The 16,590-nt window shown below is 32.2% G+C and overlaps 1 protein-coding gene across 6 annotated transcripts in view; it reads left to right on the top strand.

Moving 5' to 3' along the window:
- EPHA5 (EPH receptor A5) overlaps positions 1-16,590 on the top strand; it is a 346,405-nt gene that overhangs the window by 282,636 nt on the left and 47,179 nt on the right. For 4 of the 6 annotated variants that reach the window (XM_072775217.1, XM_072775220.1, XM_072775218.1 and 1 more), the window contains exons 9-10: positions 6,309-6,374; positions 15,593-15,660. In XM_072775217.1, the coding sequence (XP_072631318.1) occupies positions 6,309-6,374; positions 15,593-15,660 (134 nt within the window). The remainder of the gene's footprint in view (positions 1-6,308; positions 6,375-15,592; positions 15,661-16,590) is intronic. The other 2 variants (XM_072775223.1, XM_072775222.1) reach the window with 1 other exon arrangement.

The raw sequence follows: 16,590 nt of genomic DNA, 5'->3' as shown, positions 1-16,590 counted from the left end.
TGTTCTACACTCAGGGGTTCTCATGACCTGTTTCCTTGAGTTCGATCATTTGCTAGAACAGGTCACAAAACTCTGGAAACATTTACTTACATCTACTAGTTTATTATATAATAAATGATATGATAAAGGGTACAGATGAATAGCCAGTTGAAGAGATACATAGGGCAAGGCCTGAATGCAAAATCCTGAAGCTCATGGAATTGAGGTGCATCACCCTCCTGGTGTGTGGAAGCTCTCTGAACTCTGGACTCTTGGGGTTTTTATAGAGACTTCATCGTGTAGACATGATTGATCATTAACTCCATTTCTAGCCCTTATCTTCTCTCTGGAGAATGAGGGGTATGATTGAAAATTCTATACTTCTACTCATGACCTAGATGTTTCTGCTGATCAGCCTCCATCCAGGAGACCGACGAGAATCACCTTATTAGTACAAAAGACATTCCTCTTTTTTTCAGATTTTATTTATTCATGAGAGAGAGAGAGAGAGAGAGAGAGAGAGAGGCAGAGACACAGGCAGAGGGAAAAGCAGCTCCCTGCAGAGACCCCAATGTGGCATTCAACCCCAGGACTGCAGGATCACACCCTGAGCAAAAGGCAGATGCTCAACCACTGATCCACCCAGGCGTCCCACAAAAGACATTCCTAACACCCAGGGAATTCCAAGAGATTTAGAAGCTTTGTGTCAAGAACCAGAATAAAAGACCAAATATTAGAACAAGATATGCTCTTTGTGATGTGATTACCAGGAAATTACAAGAGTTTTAGGATCTCTGTGCCAGGAACTGGAGTCAAAGAATAAATATTGGAACAAAAGATTCTCCTGGCACCCATATCTATAAGGTTTTAGGAATTCTGTTTTGGGAACTGGGAAGTAGATACTATAAATATATATTTCTCATTATTTCACAGCAAGATATGAGAATGACAGGCTTGGAACTTGATAAGACTCAAAGATCCACTGATGTTTCAAAACCCATCTATCAGTGATTCTTGCTTAGGTATGACAATTGTTAGTAAAGCATGTTAGGAGGTAAAAGGAAGGCACCTATAATTGTTGGTGAGGGATAAAAAGCTCTATAGTGAGAAAGAAACAGAGAACTAGAAAAGAAGTTTGGAAAAATTACTGCGTATAATGATATCCTATTCCAATGTGTCTAGACTATGACTTGGAAATAGTGATTGAGTTGCACATATAAATCCCTGATTTACTCAGTTACTCAAAAACACAATTCAATGAAATAAAAATAAAAAGTACTTTATAACCATTTTGCATTATCTTCTCTTTATGGTGGAATAATTTTATGCCTTTGTGCCAGAAGCATGGGGAATGAAGAGTAGAGTTTGGGAGCCATATACCTTATAATCATGCTTTTTATCCCTTGCTCAGTATTTGCAAAAAATTTCTGCAAAATTTTAGCCTGGCTTCATCAGGTTATCAGTACAAAATCTTAGAAGAGGGAATTAAGACACAGATGCAAAAGATACTGCATTATAAGATTTTTAAAAATCTATAAAATGATCAACACTGTCAATATCGATTATCAGTGAACAATGTCCTCAGCTTCTGTTATAAATACATGTTACATATTGATATTATTTTCATCATTTAAAATTGTTAGATGGGATCCCTGGGTGGCACAGCGGTTTGGCGCCTGCCTTTGGCCCAGGGCGCGATCCTGGAGACCCGGGATCGAATCCCACGTCGGGCTCCCGGTGCATGGAGCCTGCTTCTTCCTCTGCCTGTGTCTCTGCCTCTCTCTCTCTCTCTGTGACTATCATAAATAAATAAAAATTAAAAAAAAATTAAAAAAATAAAATAAAATAAAATAAAATTGTTAGAGTGTAAATGACAGTATATTTTGATAAACCTCATAACTGGAAATTATTTAAATAATTTGTTTCACTTTCTTAAGATTATAAAGTGAAATATCCACAAAAATTGAAATCAAAGAAAATTAAAATTGCCCCATGATTCTAATAACATTCTAACAATAGCTCTCAATAAAACATTTTTGTCATGATTTTATTTCTCTGCACACTAATTAAAAATATATCTGTGTGTGTGTGTATACATATATATATATATAATCATATTGATTTTCACTGCATCAGAGTCCACAAAAGCATTTCGTTTACTTCAAAATATTCATTAGTTATTAAATTCCTTCAATTTGACCAGCCTCATGCATATTTTCTGCACCTCACTCTTTGTCCTAAGACCAGATTATTATAATAATATCAGTTTCAAAACTTCTCAAGTTTCTGTGGCCTGGGACAATGCAAAGAGCTTCACACATACTATGAAAACTCATTTTTCAAAACTTCATTATGTGGTTCTTGTCTCATTTACGTCCCTGCCTGGTTTACCCAAAAATCCATATAGTAATGGATACATCCAGGACTGCTCCTATTTTGACTAAAAACCCCACGATCTTAATTCTTTAGCTTCACAATGGTGTCAGAAGGTGAGAACTTTTTTATTGCTCTTTGATAGGTTTTGGAGGATTGCTTTCTAAAGGCCTGGTGACACTTTTCTGGGTGGACTAAGCGCTACTCTGTTTTCCCTAACACTGAGTACCACCAGTTGTTTTTGTTGTTGTTTATTTAAAATGGATAAACTACAGAGTCTCTTTGTTTTCTTCTTTTTAATTTTCTTTTTAACCAATAAACTGAAAATATTTGTTACCTAATTAAAGTACCTGTTTTATGAAATTACTCTTTCTGCTTTTCTCTCATTTATCTATTAGGATTTTAGTGTTTTTCTTATCTGCTTGTATGATCTCTTGTTTAAGAATTTAAATCATTTATCCATAGCCTGTAGTCTTGGTTCTCTGATCTAGTATCTTTGAGAATTTCTTCCCTAGGGTTATAATCACCTTGCTTTGGTAGGAGGGAGGTTATCTTACTTACACTGACACACTTCATGCATATATTGATCAACTCTGTGTAAGTCCAGGCTAAAGTAATTTTATTTGAATCTTCCTTGGGTCTGGAAAGCTTCTGTTATCATATTTTAATCTTCCGAAGGACAAATCGAAATATCTTGTTAAAACAAAGGCCAACAGATTTTTTTATTATAAGACTGGAAAAGCTAAACTATTTTCAACTTGGATAATAATGATCTTGTTTTGACTGCATGCAGTTCCTTACAGCTTTCCAGGTGCCACAAAAAAGGAGAATGCAGATGTGCCCTGTGTGGAGCCATAGCTCATAGAAATTAGATTGGATGCTATTTCTAGCACACTTTGGTTTCTATTTCTGAATTATCTCTGAGGCTTGTAAGCATGTTCAACTTGTACTTCAAGTATTTATTGATTAAGGAAAGAGCATGTAAGCCATCTGTGCTGAGGTGTTACTGTGACAGCATCCTCACGGTTTATTTTAAAAGATTTACTTAGGAGGTTACTCTTACACTTCAGATATTCATAGAAAAGGAACTTCAGCTTTAATCTTATTAATAACATAATAATGCATAGAATGCTCTGATCATCAAATCCTTAGAAAATATATTTTATGGAATTGATTTTTTTAATTGCATTAACCATTCTGTATTTATATGAGTCAGTCTCAATATAATCAGCTATTTAGTTATATTATAAATGGAAATACTTAGTATGATAATATTATATGGATCATGAAAAAAATAATTCCTCTGAGATAATAAGAATCTAGTCTATCATTTTGATTATGATATTACTGGGAGTAAAATAGCTACTGCTTTTCTCACAAAATATATGATATGCCAGATCCTGATCTAAGTGAATATATATATTCTCTCACTTCATTTTCACAAAACTGTTGAGATAGGATCTGTTATTATTCCTGTTTTATAGCTGTCAGCTGAAACACAAAGAGGTTAACTAATTTACCCAAGGTAATTTATTTGTTTCATCTTAAAACAAGTCAGACACTTTCAGTGCAAAATCTAAAACAAGGACTCAGAAAAATATAGAAGTGCAAGCATTTGATTTTACATGATTTCATATTTTCATTAAAGTTTATTAAAACTTTAAATTAAAATTCTAGTGATAAGTAAGGTGATGTCAGTTCTTCAAGACTAAAATTGGGGGATATGCTGTTACAGAGAATAGTATGTGTATGCGTGTGTGTGTGTGTGTCTGCATTAACTTGTACAACAAAAACCGTATTATAATTTTTCAAATTAGGATGACTGAAACAATATTATTTTTTGAATCATTAGTGTGTTTTTTGAGTCTCAGAACACAGGCCGAGTATTAAATCCTGTTGGGTAATGGCAAACCACAGTGACATTATCACCTTCCTAAACACAGCTCTACATGAGCTTATAAACTCTGTACCCTCAACCAGACATATGTTTGTACTTTATTAGGAGATTACATCATCCTTTTTTTTTCATCATTGAAAAGTTATCAGATACATTAGTTATCAATTACTATTTATTAATTATTTATTAAGTTGGAACTGTGCTGTTTGAAATTAACACATATACGCAAACCTGCCACATTAATAACTAACAGTAAATTGAGATTATTGTGCTGTAGTTAACTACCAATTACAGTAAAAAAATTGACTACTTACTGGTGCTATTTATTTTGTTTAAACTGTGAAGAAAAAGAAAAGCTCAAAGAATCATCCTCATCTTGGGAAACTAATAGCCTAAGAAATGAGGAAGGCAAACATTCTTTAAGGGCAGAGAGTCAATGTGTTCGGTTCTGCGGGCCCTACATTCTCTGCCACAACTAGTCCACTGTGTCATAATAGCACTAAACAAGCCACATACAAGTAATGAGTATGTGTGTTCCCACAATACCCTATTTCCAAAAATTAATTACAGATTTGGTTCATGGGCTGTAGTTTGCCAAACTCTCATCTGAGTGCTGATACAACAAAAACAGAAAAGTTAATTTATATAAGAGATCAGTAAGTGTTTAAGATATTAATGAAATAATATGATTATAAAGAAATACATTAATATCTGCCAAAGTACTTCACAGATGTTCTAACTACTCTTTAAGTGTTTTAACATTTTGATATACTTTAACTTTGAATTTCATTATCTCTACAGTGAAATAATTTTAAGGCATATTTTTTAAAATGTATTATAACAAATAGTCAAAAAGAAACAAATGTCATAGTGGCCATTTTTATTTACTAGGATTCCATTTTAGTGACAGCCAAATTCTCCGACAATCAGTAGCCCTAAAAATTAAAACATCGTCGGTTTTCAAAAAAAATATGTATATACACATATATGGAACATTCTCTACTTTTCTTTTGAAAAAGAGACCTTTTGGAATTTGATTTGGAAATACTTTTCTAACTTTGTTAGCATTTCCAAATTTGTTGTATGTTTATATTTTATTTTCTTCTCCTTATTTGTTATAAAATAGAGTAGATACATTTCAAGTAATTACAATTCAAAATAGATTTTAGACAAAACCCTAGGCCTGCTGGTTTATGTATCATTGCTGAGCTCATTTCGCAGTTCTCTTGAAATCACTAGAAATGCTATTCATAAAGTATACTGGCAAGTGAATGCATTGAAGCACTAAATAACTTCTATGTTATATTTTGCGATCAGTTTATGTGGTTTCTAAGGATAAGGTGCATTTTATTAAACAATTTACTTGGTATTTTCTGGATTTTTTATGAATATGTGGCTAATTTGAAAGATTCATTAATGTTGCAATATCCAGAAAAATGCATGTATTATATATAGTTTGCTTTTTTAATATGGCAATAGCTCTACAAATATATATTTGGAGAGGCATTTTTTAAGTTGAATATATAAACAAATTGATAGTTTTCTATAGGTGATTGGAGAAGTCACGTAAGCATAACAATTTAATAGGTTGTGATAAATAATGCCAGTAGCATATGAAATCAGTGGGTCAAATTAGCAGGACGTTATTCTCCCTCCTAAATTTGTAGGCTCTATGCAAACATGTATTTAAAGGACAATTTAGCAAGTCTTCTGAGTATAAATTTTGCAGGGATTTCTGAGGAAAGATGTATTTTAAATGGACTTACATCTTTATTTGTATGTCTATCTTAATTGCATAATCAAATGCATTGGCTCATTATATTTCCTACTGAATAAGCATTTTAAGTAAAATAAAAATAACTAATATAGCTCTGTATTTCTTAAATCCATAAAATGCTTTTTAATTTGAAAGGCATTGTGGAATAAATTTAATTGTGATACATTTAGGGATTTTTGCTTTTGAAAAGCAAAGCAGACACCTGTCTAAATTCATAGTGTCTTTATGCTATAAGGGAGTGGGATCTCTTCCTTATCTTGGGCTCTCTTGTTTGCTTTTCAGTTGCTGCGAGTGTGGCTGTGGAAGGGCTTCTTCCCTGTGCGCTGTTGCCCATCCAAGCCTAATATGGTTAGTGTTCCCCTCCCACTTTCACTCCTATGTAATGTCCCACCTCTATGTATTATCGTCAACATTCCTTTTTTTTTTCTCCATTTGTGTACATTTTAACAGTTAGTGCACCAGTTATGCCTCAAAGAAGAGTAGATTGAAACTGATTCCCAAAGGGGAATCTTGGATAATAGATAATTTCAAATAAAATATACATATAGCATATCATCCTTATGTCAAGCATTCATACTTCTCTTCTGAAGCTTTTACTGTGGTCCTGATTTAAATCAGAAGTTGTAAGATTGTAGCATCTGTTTTACATTTAACATGTTGCTGTTGTTTGTTGTTCCATTAAGATTAAAATCGTATCATGTATGGAAGTGGGATGCTACTTCTTGGTGAAATGCTGTTTCAGGTGAAATCACCATTTCTCTCTCCCAGAACCATGGAATGACCGTAACTTAACTGGGATCTTCTATTTTTTAATAATCATTGTGGATACACGTGGCATTGGAGAATAGAACCACATGTAATTCTAAATGGTTTGTTTAATATCTTTAAGCTTGAATGATTTCAGATCTTAGAAGTGATATTTTTAATTTGATACCAGTGAAGCAAAAAATATGCACATTTTTGGTATCAGTGTCCAAATGGGATAGTCTTAATTACTTACAAATGCAAATCCTAGATATATATCTGGGTTATATCTATGAAACCATAGGCTAGGAGGAAAGATCAGAGACCTCTATCCACAGATTTAGAGGGTCTCCTATACAATAGTGTGCTATCTTGTAAATACTGAAATAATGGAGATAATTTCTTCCCAGATTAAAGAGTCTAAATCCCTGAATTATTGTATTGAGATGTTACCTGTAGTCAATGTTTGCCAGGAAAAGATTTTCTGAAATACATTTTAGAGAAGTATGTTTCCTTGGGGGCACGTTAATTTGAAACTTGCATTCTAGTAAATTTATTTTTGTTGATTAAAAAAACTGCTGTGAATATGTGTGCATGCGTGTGTACATGTGAGACATGGTGGAATGGGTACCAATGATCTGATAACAAGAGAAAGTAACAAGCAGATTGAAAAAAATCAGAGATCTTGAAAAAAGTTTTGAGGTTAATATAAAAAGCACAGATTTGTTTCACATGATTTAACTTACTCTTCAAATTCTTTTTTTAGCATGGGTTTTGGTGGCAAACCAAAAAACCCTGAAATTTCGCAATGGCCAAAGTATAATATAAATTGCTTTACATTGTGACTTTTTTAAAAAAAAAAAAACGTGCTATGGAAAGGTAAAAACAAGAAAATAATTGCTAAACTGTTCAGGCTACTTGAGTCTCGAGTATAGTTCTTGAAAGAGATATATATCATCACTGATGCAGGATAGGCAAAGTTTGCATCTTGGAAAAAAAGATGGACATCCAAGCCTACTTTAAATAAATCTCAAAGATAATCTTAATGCAAGTATAAAAATTTATGAAGACATGATTTAGAAAGTATTGGCAAAAACAGTTTCGCTAGATTTTAAAGGTTTGATGTTAAAAATAGTACCTTTTTCTACTATACAGTTGGCTTCAGGAAGTTTACAAAATAAATAAGAGGGAGAGCGGGAGGACAGAATGCTTCCTTCACAAAGAACATATCAAAAATCCTAAGAAAACTGAAACATTTTTCTAATATTTTTCTTCAAATAATGTTAATAATTATAAAGACAGTGAGTGCATTTGTGTGTGTGTGTGTGTGTGAATGCAGTTATCCAAAATCATTACTGGGAAAGAACGGAAGCTTAAAATGTTTTTATTGTTATGTTTTCCGAAATTCCATTTTAGAATGGAATTTCAAGTCACTATGAGGTTTCAGCTAAAAATACTGTTCAGATTAAAGCATTGAGGAGAAAACAACCTTTTATAGTGGAAATTAAGAGCTGAGAAGAATAATTTTCCGGATAGAGTCAGCACTGAAATACTGAAATTACTGCAATCTGAAAAATCTTGACCTGAAATCTTGTCACTTAATTCCATATGTATAATCACATCAGTATGAGTCAATTACCACATAAATATTTTCCAAGAAACATTCTATCATCAGCATTTGTGAACAGACATATTTACAATTATAGAGCAAAGGTTGTGAGACATTTTGAGGTTTTGAAATCTCACTATTTTTCATTTCTGGGAAGACAACTCATGTATCTTTAGTTTTGACCTTAATGTAATCCAATGCATATAGATTAAAATTACCTCCTGTAAATTCACTGGCTTTTAAAAGTAACTTGACATACTTTATGGAAATCTTAGGGTCTTAAAGGCATAATTTTGAAACCACTGATTGAGAATTTTGATTCTGCAGTTCAACTCTACTTAAGCTTCCTCAATTCTCCAGAGGTGTGAGTTTGTTTTTGGTTTTTTTTCAGAGGAGTGAGTTTTGTTGTGTTACATCTCTCACCAGAAAACCATGCTCCATAATTTTTTTAAAAGCATGGCGTACCATTTATAAGTTGACATTGATAATTAGATGTTGCCACCTTTGATCTCAAATTATTTTTCATCACTTGAGTTGTCCACTTTGTGTGCAACTGTATAGTTATATATAATGTTAATATTTAAATATTTTTTCTTCTTTGACTTCAATCTGCCCAATAGTAGAAACTATTTCTGAATGAAAACCAGATACCTAGATTTTAGATACCTAAGATTGCCTACATTTTTAGCAGAGACAGTTTTTATTGGCCATCTTTGACTTTATGCCATCACAACTGGCTTGAGATTCTAATTATTGTTTCACTTCTCAAAGAAAATTTATTTTTACAAATATCCAGTGTTGAATGAATTGTTTTTTAATGTAAATAAGACACTAATGTGAGTAATTTCTAAAATAACATTATCATTTATCCCTTAATATTCATTTGTGTTTGTTTGCAGAACCCAAAATATGCTTATAGCATAATATTTATTTTAAGTCCATCTGAAAGATCCCATGGTCCCAAAGTAGGTTTTTCTTGTATTTCTTAAATTCAAACATATGCCAGACTATTTTCCTCATTCATTAATTTTCATGCTTTTGAATGTTTTCTTATCACTTACTGCTTTTTCTGAAGTGTTCAAGTGGCAAGGGAAATGGAGTTTTATATTCTGAAAATAGAGGTATTAAAGGTTCATTTTCCTATTCTTTGATTTTTTTTTAGGAAATCAGTCTTTTTTAGAAATTTTTGAAAATATGAATCACAGATACAAGGGAAAAACTCTAGCTTCTGTCATAATGCAGAGATTAAGAGCAAAACCTAAACCAAAACAAATTTCTCTGATCAAAAAGGATCACAAATTACATTGAAATATTATCTTGGGGTGCCTGAGTGCGTCAGTCAGTTAAGCATCTGACTCTTGTCAGGTCTTGATCTTAGGTCTGATCTCAGGGACCTGAGTTCAAACCCCACAGTGGGCATGGAGCCTACTTAAAAAACAAAAACAAGACTATCTTAATGTTTCAATGAACAATTTTTCTTTCCCTATATTAACTGAATGTTTCTTAAAAGTTGAAGTAAGCAAATTTTTATTTCCACATACATACAACAGAGATTATTTCATTCATCTTTACATTTCTGCCAAGGAGGAATGTGGAAGTACTAATCCATGTTATAGAGTTAGGAGAAAGACATAGAAAATAAAATAAAATTATCCCTTATAATTCTAGACCCCCATTTAAAGTGCTCATAGCAGGCAGATATAAGGCTTGCCTACAATATATAGAGAATATATTAAATTCTGATTGAAAGCTTGCTATATAAAGTACGACAATGAAATGCTCCAAAATCCCTTTTTATAAAACTTGTGAAACCTCAAGGAAGAAATATTATAGATGATATTAACTGGATTTTAAATGAGAAATCCAATAGTCATACTCATGAAATAGTTTAAGAAATAATGGGATATTACCTACTCTCACATTAGAACAAAATTTACTGAAAAAAAAAAAGAGTTTTCACATATCATACTTTATGGAATGTGTTTTTATGTCAAAATTCTAAGCCAATTAAAATTTAACTCAATATTGAAAAGTCTGCAATTTGTCTCTGAATATTTTGAAGTATTTGAAAGTGTTCAAGTCTTCCTGTTGTTAATTCTAAAATTATTTGAAGAGTTTCCTTATGAGAAATTTACAAATTCATATATCCTATACTATTTTGGAAGGTGTTATTTCAAAGGTTTTCTTTCTTTGTCTTTTAGAATATGGAATTCAAATATGGTAAGGCATAAAATAAGAAAGAATTTAGTGTTTGTTGTTGCCTTTAATCACAGAGTGGTTAGTATCCTGATAGAATGTGAGATGGGAACCTTGCAAGCTATGCCCTCATTTTGTGTAGTATAATCACTCCATTCCCATATCCCATGGAAAGTGTGATTTTCAGCACGAATACATTTCTCTTGAGAAGTATGCTTGAGAATTTTTAGTAAATAATAATAGATCACTCACGTTCTTTGTGTAACTTAAATCTATTTATAAGGTACTCAAAATCATAGTAAGCTGGTATAAAAATGAGGAATATATGAATGAGAGTCAAGGTCTTGCAAGCAATGTAGCTTAAATATCCAAAATTTCACTCACATTCTTTCACTTTCTTTACATTTTCACTCACATTCTTATTGAAGAATTTTGCCCTGTAAAGCAAAACTTAATCTATTGCCAGTATTCATTAGATATATTAATAAGCTGATGTTCATATGCTTCTTTACTTTATGAGGCTGAATTAGCTGCTTTCATTAAAAGTATTTTTACTCAGTTGGAGAGAATCTGTAAGTGAAAAAGTTAAAGTATTTCCTTAGAAGCTGTAACTTATTCTTCTTAAGATACCATCAATAAAATTCTTAAACAAATTATACAGTGGTTGAGGTCATTATTATGTAAGAATATAAGAGTGTGCACATATGGAAAAGGATGGTTTTTAAAGAGGTTTAAATTACAAGATTTTGTTTTCCATAAGTAGAACATATCAACTCTATGTCTGCTACAACCTGTTGCCTTTTTAATATTTTTTCCTTTAGAATATAGGTAAAGCATTTTTTAATCAACCTGGATAATAGAGGGGCAACATAGGAGTTTACTTTTCTGGCATAGGGACTGCACATACTCACGAAATGCAGAACTATTTCTTCTCCCATCATTGCACCCCTCCCCACCTTATTTAGAATTCAGTGGCAAAAAAGTGTTTTTTTGTTTTTTTTGTTTTTTTTTTTTTTAGTTTTTCTGTAGGCTAATGCAATGGAGAACTCTGAAGCACTGGAAGCTGTAGTTGAACAAGGATATACAATCTCCTTTTTGCTTTCACTCATCTTTCCTTATTGGACATAAGGGTGCAATTTAGTAAATTACTCATTCTGTGCATTGCTTGGTACTCTGGAGGGCTTGACATTCACTCTAATTTATTATCAAATTCTTAATTTACATCCAAGAATTAAATTACTCATTGGTACATCCATCCATACATAAAGATTATTGCTTATTCTTTCATGTATTATGGAAATTTCAAATATCCATATTTAAATGTTATGGTTGGGGTTCAGTTTTTAAGATCAGAATTTGTATCATCAAGGATGTGTTATCCAAATTTTCAGGACAAGTATGGAAGAAAATAGACTGATTTCTAAATAACCTATAAAGTCATTATTATATTTATATAATAAGTGTCTCTCTAGGTCTCTTTAATAAACATTAATAAATGAATATTAATTAGGCTACATTTAATGTGATTTCTCATGCCCACCTCTACTATTAAACAGTAAGACAGCACTGTTTTCTAGTAGAACAGAAGTATAAATGACAAAAAGATGATACCCCTAATTACAGACACTCCAGATATTTTTAGTACAATGATATCAAAGCTCATTAAAATTGGGATATGGAGCAAAATGAAAAAAAACTGTTTCTTTTTCATTCAGAAAAAAAAAAATTGGTTCCAGAAGGTAGGAGGCATAATTTATGTACAGAATGGCATATTTATTGACTGTTTGTCTGATGGGTTAAAATTATGCATCTGGAGCAGGTACAGAAGATGATCCTGAATGAACAGGCATCCTGCAATACTTTGTTAGCGAGGCTGAACTGCTGCTTGAGTGCTAGTCTCTGCCAGCTGCACTTTCACTTGCTGTATCTTGTTGAGACTTGTTTTAACGATGCTTTTGGGGGTTCCAGAACTTAATTTTATATGTTAATGTGACATGCAGCCGTATATGTTATAGAGCTCCAGAGATGCCCATAGTCAAAAATAACTCCTTTCTATTGCCCTCCTGACTCTCACCCTAGGTATTAAAATGTTAACCGTCCTCACCAAGGTATTCCCAAATCACTTTTTAGATGAGATCCAAAGTTTTATTTCCATTTTCACATGAGGAATTTGCATGCAATTTAAAAATCCATGAGGCTTATTTAATGATAAAGACTATTTGAAGATACAACTTTGAAAGCTTTTTTTTTTTTTTTTTTCTTGTGAAGGTAGGAGAGTTGAAGGTAGAATGGGTGTTTGTTTTCTAAAGTAAACTGCAAGAACGTGTATACTTTTCTGGTCTCTTTAGAATTCTTCTAACGAAGGTTTTTTTGTCAGTATTATCTAAATAATATAAATCTCAGGATGGTTTCACACAATTGTAGTTAGAACATTGATTTTAAAAAGTATCAAACTTCTCTTTAGAGACATGCATTAAAGATTGAAAGAATAATGAAATATCTAGAAAAATTATTAACAATGCATTAAAATAACTTAAATGTCAGACCATATATAATTATTGTATGATTTTATATGTTTGTTTTTTTCTTTCCATTTCACTGCAGTGAGTTGATTCAAGATGTCTTAAGGACTCTTGGATGACAAATGCATCTAAGTGTTACGAGTAAAATTTGAAAAGCCACCAGATCCCCATTGTGTATTTTTCCTCACCCAGGACGAGCATACCTATTAAGTATATTACTTCAAATTTACTCGAATTTCACTTAGCTATATTTTATTAATAAATTTCCAGTTTATTAACATGATAAAACAAAAATAATTGTATTTTTCTTTCAAAAATGACAAAAAGATGGAGTGTGTTATCTACTTTGTATATGTATTTATATACTAGGAAATGATATAGAATAAAGTGTTTCATTTTTATATCAAAATATACAAGTTTTAAAAAAATACCATTGGATATGTAAACAAGGTACCGTCCTCATTTGTATGTGTTGATTGGACATTTCATTTACATCACATAGTAGTTTTCAACCAATTCTGTAGTGAAAATATTTTGTGAATCTGCCATTTTGGCTTGTTTTCTTTATGCAGAAATAAATGGAAATTTTGTTTTTATTAAATTTAATTTTGTTATGAAACCTTATGAATTGTAAATCCACCTCTTACAATTTCACTAAAAATAATTTATTTTCATTTGAGTCAGTTGTTTTAATGTTTTATGGTTAATCATGTACCACATCAGCTTAGTATTCATCAATGTATTTCTTCTCTAAATATTTGTCATTGTGTATATGCAATCAAATCACTCATTCATGTATTCATTCATCAATGTGACAAATATTTTTGATGCCAACTCTGAGACAGCCACAAGGTCACTGTAGAAATTTATATATAAATGCTAGTTGCTGCCATTGAAGAAACTGACAAATAGGAAGAGATCCAGGAGACATACTAAAATTATTATGTTGCACTGAAATGGTAATCACAATGTGAGAGGACTGTAGAAAGTTATTAGGCTCACATGGGAAAAGAATGCATTAAGTTGGAGTACCAGGAAACAAGAACACGAAGAAGGCAAAAATTGAACTAGACTTTGACCATTGAAAATTGTTAGGAAGACTATCCTAGGTGTAGGAACCAGTATGTGTAAATATGTGGAAACATGGAGAAATATCTTGAGGACCTGAAGATAGTCCAGTATACTTGAAGATAACAGAGATAGTGTAGGAAATATGCATTAAGACTATGTTTAGGAATCTTTAACCATTTTATTGAAGACTTTGCAGGAGACAAGTAACAAAATAGAAAGTAGCTTATTTACAGTAATTTGGCTACAGCCATTTCTAGTAGAGTTTAGGAAAACAGTTACAGAATGCAGGGGCATCAGTTCAGAGGCACTTACGGCAATCCAAATGAAAAATAACAAAGCCTTAATTGAAGAAGCAGTAGAGCTAATGAAAAAGAAGAGATGAATTGTAAGACTTTTATGTTATACAATGCTTGCGATTTGGCAACTAATCTGTTGTGAAGTACACAAGAATAGGGCTTTGTTCTTAAAGAGGCCAAGGCCTTGCTAGTGATATTAACAGGAAAAAAAGGGAACAGATCAAGACTGAAAATAAAGAAAAATATACTGATTTGGTTTTCAGGTCTATTGAATTTGTATGCCAGTGGAACATCCCAATAAAATAAATCTATGAGGAACAAGAGTGTAACTTGCAAAAGAATTAAACCAGAATAGAGGTAATAATTAAAGTGACAGAAATGAATGGATTGACAGCAGAGAACCAGAGATGTTCACATAAATGAAGAGAGGAGCAAGAAGCATTAGAAAAGGAGTAGTTAGAGATTTCAGTCCATCATAAATAATTAAAAACTAAGATAGAGTCAGGAAGTGACTGTATCATTAGTGAACCTTCAAGGACAAATTTCTTTCCGTAACAAGGACAGGTTGCAAGGACTTCTAAATTAGTAAGTAGTTAAGTAACACAGGAGAGAATAAGATTTGGGGAGTGGAACTGAACTGAGAAAGGTTGCAGGATGTGTTAAATTTGGTAGGGATCTAAGTGGATTGAGAGAAAAGCCAATGGAGCAACTTAAGACTCCACAATGAGAGAGAAAAAAAAATAAAAATAAAGTGATAGAGTAAGATACTGAAAGGAGGACACTATTGAATCAGAGGCATATTTTGGGCAATTCATTCTGCTTCTGAGGTGGCAAAAAAAAAAAAAGTAGGAAAGGGAAAAGAAAATTTTTGAAAGTGTGGTTTAGCGAAGAGGTTTTTTAAAAAAAAATGACTTTGGATGGCTTCTGACTTCTCAGTGAAATCTGGGCAAGACTGAGAGATACTGGTGGGGGAAATGTGATTCATCCAATAGAAGGATTGATGTTTTTTCATGCTACTAGTGTGAAAATCAGTTAGGGCTGCAATCATTTCAATTGTGTTTCATGCTTCTGGGCTGTATGTGATTCAACACTTGGAGATGTGGTTAATTGTAGCTTACTCTGTTCCAGGCGGTGTGGTTACAGCAAAGCAAAACAAGATCCAGAAGAGGAAAAGATGCATTTTCATAATGGGCACAGTAAGCAAATTGTAAAAAATCAAGAGAAAACAAAATAGAAGAGATTTTACTGTTATTTTCTTTATCTTCAGACAAGGAGATTTGTAATAACTGACCATAATATTGTCTTTACAAAATGTAAGTGTTCTGTTATGTTCTTGTAAAGCACATGGGCTTGGGGGCATTGCTGCCTGACTCTAGACAACAGCTGGAGGTTTGTTCAATTTTTAAAAGTACACCTTTATTATAATTATTTTTTTAAAAAAACCTTTTCAATCAATATAAAAAGCTGTTATGTTTCAAACCAAATTTCCAGGCCAAATCTAATATTTTTGCAACACAGTCAGTAGAAACTTATCGTTAAATAACACCATTAAAAAAAAAAAAACACCATCAGATGAAATGAATAAAATTTCTTAATATTTTTTTCTTCTTTCTCTAGCATTATAGTATGAATTTCCCTAAGCAGCTACTGTAGCAACAACCTTTGTTCAATGATTCGAAAGACTGTCCTTTTTAAAACACAGAAAGTCATTTTGATAACATGCTTTAAAAATTAGCCTAAATGAGTTCTAATTAATTGCATTTTAATATGTACATTTTTTTCATAAGTAGTATAGCATTTGTTGATGTGCCAAGTAGATAATAAAGTTTCTTTTGTTTTTGTCACTCTGCTGTGACCATAAAAGTCAAAATCATTAAAGCCATAATTCATGCTGCAAAGCATTGAATCTATTTTCATAAGTCCTGTATTATTTAATGGTATTTAACCTAAAAAAAAAAAAAAACTCGTGAAATTGATAGTCATTAAATGTGATGAAACAGAGGCTCACAAAATGTTAGTCTTGTATAAAGTCATGCAGTAACAGGGGTAGAGTGAGAAATAGAACTTCTCTTTTTCTTTTGACTTCTGTGTCAGCCTTACTGGATCAAAGTACCAGAAAAATTATT

The sequence above is a fragment of the Canis lupus genome, chromosome 14 (genome assembly GCF_048164855.1).
Source record: "Canis lupus baileyi chromosome 14, mCanLup2.hap1, whole genome shotgun sequence".
Lineage (NCBI taxonomy): Eukaryota > Metazoa > Chordata > Mammalia > Carnivora > Canidae > Canis > Canis lupus.
This window is presented reverse-complemented; position numbering and strand designations above follow the sequence as displayed.